Source organism: Podarcis cretensis (genome assembly GCF_951804945.1).
Source record: "Podarcis cretensis genome assembly, chromosome: 1".
Lineage (NCBI taxonomy): Eukaryota > Metazoa > Chordata > Lepidosauria > Squamata > Lacertidae > Podarcis > Podarcis cretensis.
In genome coordinates, this window is record NC_137170.1 from 79627871 (window position 1) to 79638375 (window position 10505).

At 42.0% G+C, this 10505-nt stretch overlaps 1 protein-coding gene across 1 annotated transcript; it reads left to right on the forward strand.

Moving 5' to 3' along the window:
- Nucleotides 1-1559: 1559 nt before the first annotated feature.
- Nucleotides 1560-9123, forward strand: LOC307213355 (uncharacterized protein). Its single transcript, XM_079971199.1, has 5 exons — nt 1560-1628; nt 5334-5438; nt 6197-6301; nt 7840-7965; nt 8765-9123. Exons 2-5 carry the CDS (start codon nt 5350-5352, stop codon nt 8880-8882), a joined length of 438 nt encoding a protein of 145 aa, XP_079827325.1. The 5' UTR covers nt 1560-1628; nt 5334-5349; the 3' UTR covers nt 8883-9123.
- Nucleotides 9124-10505: the final 1382 nt, after the last annotated feature.

Here is a 10505-nt window from a genome sequence, read left to right on the forward strand (position 1 = left end):
AAGAATACTTAATCTTTCCCCTAACTTCCATTTCTCCACAGGTTCCCTGCTCTGGCACAGTTCTGAAAAGCAAACACCTTGGAGGATACGCTTCAGAAAAACTGCTTGAACATTTCAATAGCTGTGTTGTTTAACAGATCAGAAAGAAAGAAGTTTCAACTGATTTCATTACTGCCAGAAATTTAGAAGACAGAATGATCAGCTTTTGTTACATGCACAAAGTGCCTTTTCAGAGGGAAGAGGCAAACGCTGGCGCATATTTCAATATTTCTAAGAACTGCAATCCAGATAACACCAGAGGACAGCTTTCCCCATTAAGAAATTGCTTGAGCATAGGTAGTGTGGGATGGAACATTCATGTTCCCTGCCTTCAGCATAGAGTCAGTTTGCCATAATTTTCAGTAGTTCAGCTCTTGTCTAGTCTAGAATGGATCTAAAACAGTAATGGGAAACCTCCAGCCCCACAGACCTCATAGGGCCCAATTTAGCCTGCAAGGCCATTTCCCCAAAGCCATGTGCCATATGTGATGACAGGTGAGGGGGCAGGTAGAGACACACCTGCCAGTGCCCAGTTGGAAGCCTTGGTTGAGCACTGGCATGGGAGGCTTGCCGTCATGAGCAGCTGGAATCACCTGTGCTCCTGAGTTCTGCATGGTGAACTCTGTAGTGCAGTGACTCCCACTGCAAAGTGGAGCTTGAAGTCAGCACCTAGCACCTGATAGGTACTTTCAAACTTACTGGGATCAGCTGATCTCCTGCTTTCTCCATGGGGCACTCCATAATGCAGCCACCCTATGTAGAAAGCAGCTGATCAGCTGATCACCAGTAACTTCAAGCCCCACTTGGCTGGAGAACCTGTTGCTGGAATACAACTCCTGTCTTCCCTGATCACTGGCTATCCTTTGCTGACATCATTCAGGCCACCCAGTTCTTGGTGGTGGTTGGAGAGGTGGATTACTCAATCTGCTTCTGTGTCCTTCTCTCCATACAGATTTGTCTTCCTTCATACACAACCCTGGAAGCAGGGAACATCCAACAGTTTGATAACTTGGTTATTAGGAGGCAATAGGAGGTTCCTGGAGAAATTCCAGGGAGTTTCCTCGCTCTCAAAAACATGGTTGATCAAGCCAAGCTTGTCAGGTAGCTGTAAGCCATCTGGAGGAGGAAGAAAGATGGATATTTGACTACGACCAATGTTTCCATTGTAACCTCTATGATACACCCATCATTCTAAGTGAGCTCTCGAATGTCAAGAACATTCCTGAAAGACGCACACATTCATCCTGGCAGATAAAACCTAAGCAAACAAATATATGTTTTTAATTCCCATCAAATAGGGTAATTTAAAGGTGAAATAAGAGATAGCAGGGCCATTCACAGAAAATCAATCACTCTCAATATGCTTGCTATCACTCCAAGGATGTTTGCCAGACAAATTAGGAAATTAAAAAGGCATTCTGGCTTATTTGACATTATTAAACAGTATCCTTATTCCAGTCTTTACCTAACGATTACTGATAAGAGCAGAATATTTATAGGAGAGAGGCACAGGTAAGAGTTGGACAGCAGTACTGCAGGCAACAGCTGAGAGAACTTTAACTTGTCCCAGAGCAGCGTCTTTCGAAACGGTAAGTATTTTGGTGGCATATTTGTTGACAGAGTCCTTGTGGGGTTCACATTTTTTTACTATGGCTGTGGCTCTGGGAATGGTTCCACAGGTTGCAAGTAAGTAAATCTGTCCATCGTCACATGGGAATTTAGCATCTGCCATAGCACAGCAGGTAAGACTGGGTTATCGCTAGCCTCCCTTTTAGCAATACAGTTCTGTAACCAGGATAGAAACAGTAGACAATATATCTTCACACAGAGAGAAAGGGGTTGCCAACTTCCTCTTCACTGCAGCTGATGCTGACCTAGAGTGTCCTTGAAGTTTAGAGTGGCTTCTCAGGAAGCTTAAGGACGCAGCAGTGGGAAATGGAGGGCTATAAAGCCTATGTACGTGCACACCCCTTTGGGTTGCTGGCTGATGGGTTTTAAGCCTTAGTCATGTCTGTCAGCCACAAAGCCCAACATCTAATTATTTTTATGACTCATCTGAAAGAAACTAAAGACTAATTATGTGTGAATTCGCAACAGAAAGGAGGTAAACCTGCTTCTAGGATGCTGTTTTAGGAACTTATTTTGTATTCCTCCTATCGCAATAAAAAGTGCTTGAGTGGCTTTTTGTCTTTTTTTAATAATAATAAAATCCATTAAGGTTTGTGATTGGTGTTGTTGTTTTTTTAAAAAAGAAATTGCTACATGTTTAATTTTATTCACAGTATTACTAAGTGAAGGAACATATATTATAGCTGGATGCTTGAAAGAACAGCGTAACAATCCACACTATTCTTTTTCTTGCTGTTGGCATCAAAAATGATGTCAAAGCCATGGGGAGGCTGTTCTATATGCAGACCTTTATTGCAATGATAAATTATCTTTCTAGACGATGTCACATGCGATGGCTACCTCTCTCTGTTCATTTGTTTGATGTAAAGCTCTTCTGTTCTCTTTTCTGTTATTTTAACATCCCTTAACACATGTAGTAGGCAGAAGAAGCACAAGGCTTGTAGTTTAACATAATGTTTGGCAAATTAGATGTAAATCAGTACAAGGATCCAATGCCTTTTAATAGCTGTGGAGAAGAGAGAATTTCAGTAGTGAAATGCAGTGATGAGAAAACTCCGCTCATCAAGATTCCCTCTTAAGTATACAGTCATTAAAGGACATGAGACCTGTCAGAGATAACCGTAACTGTGTGGTGAAAAGGATTTTGAACAGCAGAGTTAAAGTGATAATTTTCCAGGTTCCACCTGAGGCTGGTTATTGACATACATCAGAATTATGTGGCACAGTGGTGAATGGACTGGCGTTTTGTTTTGTTTTTCTCTTCTGAAATGAAATCACATGAGGAGGGAAGCACCCAGAGCTTGAGAAGAAAGGAAGGGTGGAGAAGTGGGTGGTCTCTTTTGTCTTGATGGACAGGTTCAGCTTTTAATCACGCTGAATTATTTCTCCAGGGTACTCCAATCAGAGTGATCTGAGGGAAGGATTAAAACTTAACTTGTTTTACATGTGAATCTGTGTCTTTCCTGTGCAAATCTATGAAGAGCTCTGCATTGCACCCCCCAAAATCTGAAAGCCACCCTCCACCAGTGACCCTCGGGGTAACAGGATTGTTGTTGAGGGGATTATACCTCCCCCTAGTCCAGTTTTCTGTGGGGATTCATGCTATCACCCCACTTCCCCCTTCCCTTGTGGACATCAGTGGAGAGATCACTCCCAGCGAGAAGTAATTGTACCTCCCCTGAAATCTGTGGGGAGAGAGCAGAAGACTGCTCCTCACAAATGACCCTTGGGTTAGCAGGGTCCTTGCTGGGGATCCCCACCACCACTTCCATGACTATTATTGTACCAACACCAAAACAGTAACATCTGCCCTTTCTGGAGGCCCACTGCAGCTATTGTTCTGAAATGTAGGGGGCTTCATCCTCTCACAAGGGCTGACCATGCTTGCAAATCATATCCAATTCTGATTTTAAAAAATGAAAAGGTTACAGACTTCTTTTTTGTTTTTTAAATCAAAATTCAAAGGTGCACAAACCTTCTGAATGTATCTACCTGCAGTTTGGCAGGCTTAATCCATGCAAATTTCATTGTATGAAAAGGAACAAATTTGTAGCTGTTTTTAGATTCCCCCACTAAAGTGAATGGCCAGGGAGGAGGGAGGCAAAGCTTCATTTTTAACAGAGGTAATTTTCTCCCAAGTAATTGAGTGGAGTTAAAAAGACACTGCTGCTCTGAAACAAATTGGGCTGCTTCCAAAAGATACACGTTAATTTTTCTGGCCACTGCGCATTCCTACCTAATGAATGCAGCATAAAAATAATAGGCAGAATCCCCCAGTCAAACTTGCAAAAATATACCACTTGTCTGATAATAAGTGTTGGAAATGCAGGGAAAGTGAAGGAACGTTCTTTCACCTCTGGTGGACTTGCCCTAGGGTTAAGGTCTTCTGGGAAATGATATACAATGAGCTGAAAAAGGTATTTAAGTATACCTTCCCTAAGAAACCAGAGGCCTTCCTTTTGGGCATCGTTGACCAGAGGGTGCTAAGGAATGACCAAACAATAGCAGCAAGGATACTCGTTGTGAAGCATTGGAAAACCCAAGATCAACCCACACTGGAAGAATGGCAGATGCAACTGATAGACTATATGGAACTGGCTGAGATGACTGGCAGAATTCGAGACCTGGGAGAGGAGACGGTGGAAGAAGATTGGAAGAAATTTAAGGACTATTTGCAAAAATATTGTAAACTGTATGAATGTTAAGGAGGATGCTTGATCACAAACAACTTGGCACCATTGATTTAGATATACTGAACTATGAAGATAAGCTAAATTTAGGGAAAAAATCAACTTTTAGATAATGATTAGGCTAAACTAAAAAGTTTTAAAAAGTCAAATGAATATATCTAAAATTTAAGATATAACATTGGAAAATTAGATAAGGTGGGGACAAGGTGATAAATTGCTGAATTAATTTTTATATTTTGGAACGTAGGAGAGGGAGATGTGAGGAAGTCCAAAAAGGATAAGAAAATATGTTATGAAATGTGATGTTTTTTGTATGTTTCGTTTATTATGTTATAATTTAAAAAAAAACTATTAATAAATATTATTAAAAAAATAATAATAATAGGCAGAATCAATAAAAAGTTAAAAGCCTGGTACTGGTAGAAAGCTTTTGCCCGGCACCAGAAACAGGGCATAAAAATCGGCTCCAGACATCCCTCTCAGGGGAAAATGTTCCAGCTCCAGGACGTCACCAACATTAGTCATTATTTAGAGAGCCCTGGAATGTGCGTGTGTGACACAATAGGCAATCTGTAGGTGGCGCTGTGGGTTAAAGCCTCAGCGCCTAGGACTTGCCGATCGAAAGGTCGGCGGTTCGAATCCCTGCGGCGGGGTGCGCTCCCGCTGCTCGGTCCCAGCGCCTGCCAACCTAGCAGTTCGAAAGCACCTCCGGGTGCAAGTAGATAAATAGGGACCGCTTACCAGCGGGAAGGTAAACGGCGTTTCCGTGTGCGACTCTGGCTCACCAGAGCAGCGATGTCACGCTGGCCACGTGACCCGGAAGTGTCTCCGGACAGCGCTGGCCCCTGGCCTCTTAAGTGAGATGGGCGCACAACCCCAGAGTCTGTCAAGACTGGCCCATACGGGCAGGGGTACCTTTACCTTTTACCAGTAAAGAACTGCAGCCTTTCTGTTACTCATTAAAACTTGTTTCAGTTTTAGGGGAAGCATCATGGCTTCGCTAATGGCTGGACTGTGGCAGCTAGCTACTGTGGTGATGATCTTGTCTCACATCTCAGCATCACTTCCTTCTCTTGGGAGGTAAACATCTTTTCTGTGACTCAGCCCTTCCTTTTTTTCCTTCCTTTCAAATTGTATGATCTCAGCAATTCAAAGATTTCCCACTTTCAACCCTCCCACCCAGCCACTTCGATGACTCTTCCCCTCCCCCTCTTCATCACACACAGAGTACTCTAAAGAAAAAGTGTGATGCCAATCACTTTTTGGAGAAATGGACAGTTGCAATGACAAGTGCAAGCTTCCTTAGACACGTCTGAGATTGGATTGACTGCTAGTGCTTGTTTTTCTACAATCAGTCCTTTTAAAAAAATGGAAGGAGCGTAGGAAAGAACACTGTGCAGTTCTGCTAGTTTAGCAGGCATGTAGGGAATGTGACCACTGTTAGGACTTTTATTAAGATTCAAGTTTCAAAGTTTAATTACAATTAACTGTCTTTGAGATGACATTGCACAGCTAATGTGTTATAAATATATCACATCAAAAACTATAGTGTTTTCCAACAAGTCTCAGTTCCCCAATTTCCCCCAGGAAAGCCTCCAATAATTACCGTAGTATCTTTCTTAGAGAATGCTCACTTGTCTCATTCCATGCTGCGGCTACAACAACATCAACATGCTCTCTGCCCCAGCCCCGACATCCGCACTCTCAGTGGAGCAATAGGCTGGATGGCCTACCCTTGGGCAAATGATAGATGACTTACAGTGGAATTTAATTCATTTTATGTTAGCTTGACTCATTAATTCAGTTCAACTCTACATTTCTATGATTCTCAACCCTAGGCACCAGAGGCAAATCGAGCTCAAATTGATGCATGATGCGGGAATGAGAAGAGAATATGAGAAAGCTGCCAAATTACTACAAAACCTGATGAACTACAAGCGCAGGTAAGTACAGAGATAATGCCTAAAAACGCTAAGACTGAAAAGTCATCAGGGAAAGAGTATTTATTCACCTCACTGTTTCAAAAGATCTCATATGTGAAGTTCCCAAACTATAGGTCAGGAGCCTATGAAGGGTTGCCATATATAGTATGTGTAGGCTGATTTTAAACGCTGGAACTCTCTTGGAAGATCAGAAGCAGGAAATCAGTAGAAAATTAGTTGACAGTGTTAGGAGTGCGGTGCAAAAGTGTATATAAGGTGCATGGAAATGGGAGGCAGATTTGAGAACTTTCAGAGTTATTACTTAAGCAACGAACAAACATTAAAAACAGATATAAAACAAGATGAAAAAACAAACTAAAACACAAGAATAATAATAAAAGAGCCAGCCCAACCCCACCCCACTAAACATATGCTGAGAGTTAAGCTCCAAAGGATTTGGAAAATAAACATGTTTTCACCTGGTGCTTAAAAACAGATGGCACCAGTCATGCCTCCTTGGGGAGAGCATTCCACAAATGGGGAGCCACCACTGAGAAGGTTTGTTCCCAGGGCTGGTGCAGCCATTAGGTAGGGTGAAGCCACCGCCTCAGGCAGCAGAAGCCCCCTTGCCCTATCACCTCTGAAGCGGTGCCAGCAGCTGCAGAGTGTTACTTCTCGTTTTGCCTCAAGCAGTGAAACAGGATACAATGCCTCTACCTGTTCCCATGTTGCCAGCCTCTGAAAGTTCCTTGGAGGTGGGAACGCAGGATGAATGCAGACTCCAGGTTGGTTCATGTAAGGAAAGGCACACACAAGGTAGGGATAACTGGGTGTTACATTTTCTATTTCTGCAGTGTTGGCTCAAACTGATGTCTCAGTTAGATGCCACATGTGAACACCCATAAGGAAATTCTGATGGGTCACTTTATTGTTGCAAAGCACCAGCAGGAGGGAAGCAGGGAAGTGGAAGGGTGGGAAAGGCTTAGCTTGTCCCTGGACACCTTGCCCATTTCCTTCTCCCTATGTTTTGTTCTGCCATAGGGTTTCAGATGTACGTTTCACCATTCACACATGCACATAGACTCCTGGGAGGGAGAGCAGATTGGGGTGAAGTAGCAGCCAGGGAAGCATAAAACACTATCTGCTTTTCTGCTCCATCTTCCCTTCCCTTGCATTTTAGCATGAACACTTTTCATTCACATATTTTTTATTATTTTTATTGAATGGGCATTCAGAAGGAAGAGTATATACACAAGAATGGCAAAATATAGTGGCCAGAACTGATTGAGATATTTTCCTCCCAAATAACTTTAGGCTTTTGTGGACATTAATCAGTCTTCAGAGAGAGGAGAAATTGCAAGGTTAATAAAGCTACTTTGTAAGAAAGAAGCTTTTTCCAAAAATGTATTTAATTTATGTGAATTAACATTCTAAAATAACAATGCATGTTCCTTTTGAGTGGATGGTATGAGTGTCTTTAGAGAAGAGAGAAAACCCCCAAAGTGGCCTCTTAGCAGAATGTGCCCTCTCATCTCTGACCTTGCTTTCTTGTGCATTAGTGTCTCATCTGGAGTAAAGGATGCCTCTGGCTTCACTGATAAAAACACAGATGACTTGTGGAGCTCAGAAGAGAAACTCATTAAACTGAAGACTTGTTTGCAATTTGTAGAGAACCTTGATGCAAGGTGAGACTTGGAAGTAGTCAATGGAACACCATTTTTTACAAAGGGATCCAGGTGCCCAAGTTTGCTAAATTGTTCAAGGTCTTGAAAAAAGAAATAAAAAAGAAATTGTGAAGAGTTGCAAAAAGACCTCTCCAAACTGAGTGAATGGGCGGTAAAGTGGCAAATGCAATTCAAGGTGAACAAGTGTGAAGTGATGCATAGATGCTCTTAGGGTCTGAAGTGCCAGTGACTAACCAAGAATGAGAACTTGGCATCATAATGGATAGCTTGGTGAAGATGTCTATGTAGTGTGTGACAGCTACGAGAAAGATAAATTCCATGCTAGGGATCTTTAGGAAAGAAAGTGAAAATTCAACTGCCATTACACAAATCTATGGCGCAACTGAATTTGGAACACTGTGTACAGCTCTGGTCGTCTCACCTGGCTATTACACTATTTCCGTGGCCGATTTTACTGTTACTCTAGGGCTACCTCTCCCCAACCCTCTCCCCACAGCAGCTGTGGGAAGCAGTGCCTTGCTACATGTGCTTCAAGTCAGGAACAGTAGGGGGCGAAGGAAGAATAGATGATAAAGTGGAGGGAGGAAATACTAGAAATAGACAAGGCAATGGGGGGGATGGGGAAGATGACAAGTAATTTTCTGATTATGAGCATGAAGGATGGGTAGATTAGGTCAGTCAGTTAGAACTCATTCACAAGACTTTCCAGATTCAGTGAGCAGATTGAGGAGGCAATGTTCCAGGGATGCTGGCCAGTGAACTATTGCATGATATTTGACCTGCATTTCTCTCATGGCAGTTTTTCAGGCAATGATGCAGAGGAAGCCACTCAGATAATGAGCCGCTCGGTTTGCCAACTGATTGCAGAAATAAATGAAGCAGTATCTGGAGCAACAGTAGATGAAAATCAGGAATGAAGCATCCAGCTCTGTGAGGATCTTCAAAAAAACAAATTGCAACTTCTGTTTTTCATGTGTGGATTAAATGATTGGGGGAAACAAACTGTGGAAATAAGTTAGTAAGGACTCCATAAATCAAAAGGAATGGGACTTAGAATGAAAGACTCAGGCATTTATACGCCTCATGGTAGAGTCTAAAATTATTTATCTTCATCTTGTCTTCATCTTCTCCAAAATCAAATAAAGAAACTATAGCACAGCTCTTTTGTTATTAGTATTATTTTTTGTTGCATGTGACAGTTATCTTATAAACCTAGCTGCATTTTCCTGGGTAAATTAGACTTTTGGAACATTCCCTCATGTGGAAGAACCCTGGCATTGAAAGGTCTGGGATCTCAGTCTGGGATTCAGCAAGGTTCCAGGGGGTTCCAGATGCTCACCCAAGGTTTGTGCTCCTTAGGATAATTGAAGACACAGCAGAAACTGTTGTAGTTTTAAGAAATATGACTTATCCACCTATTTACACTTTCAGTTTGCATGGAGGGAGTCCAGATCTCACAACATGGTCATCTCAAGCAGGGCTTGTCCCCCACAGCAGTGCAGCCCTGGAGTCAAAGGCATCTCTCCCAGGCTTCAGCCAGCCTGCCCAAGATGGCTCTCCCTTTGTTCTGCCCCTTCTTCCTAGCACACCTTGCTAAAAACTCTATTTTCTGGCCACTTCACACTCAGTTACCCTGGCAACCTTCCACCTCACCCCCCCCCCCGTTCACATCTCAGGGGAAGGGGGAAGAACAGTTTTCTTTGTTTTCTTTTTTGTTAAATTGTTTTAATTAATTTTCCAATTAAAAAATCCAATTAACATATCAAATCATAATCCAATTAAAATAAAAAACTAAAATAAAAAATACCAAATTATTATCCAAATTATAATTATTACTTTTTTGGGACTTCCTATAGTCTGGACCTTGAAGCATATCTCCAAATCTCAATCCTGCCTCTCCTCGTTGTTTCTATATTTTCCACATCTCGATTATAACGCTTTAAAATTATCTGTCTCTGGCTGTACAATTCTCAACCATGTCAGACATCATATATCCTTTCATCCGTCAAATACAGTTTTATTTGTATATACGGTATATCTTTTTTCAACTGTCTTTTTGCCAGTGCAGCTTCCTCTGGCTCCATTCTAATCCGGGCTGTTATCCAACTCTGTTATCTGAAGTTTCTGAAGTTTAATGATGCAGCAACTCCCAAATCGTTAATCCTTCCAGTACGGGCTGTTATTTAAACCTTCCTTTTGGGATTTAATAACACAGTACCTTCCACATTATTGAATTATTCTTAATAATTGTTAAGTAGACTGTTTGCTATGTTGCAGGGTAGATAAACTGTATTCCACAGATATCAGTCATTTGACGATCAATCAGCCTTCCTGGGAGCCACACAGTCCCCTCCTATGGGCCCTAGAGGGGGGCTGCTAGACATCCATCTAGCCTTCTCTCTTGCTCTTAATAAACCTTTTGCAAACAGCTGCACTGTATGTTATCCAAAATATTGTCTCAAATCATTGTGATCAGCCAGCAAATAGTTCCTGTTTCCATTAAAGAAGGGAGGAGTTCACATTTTCCCGTGCTGCGTCAT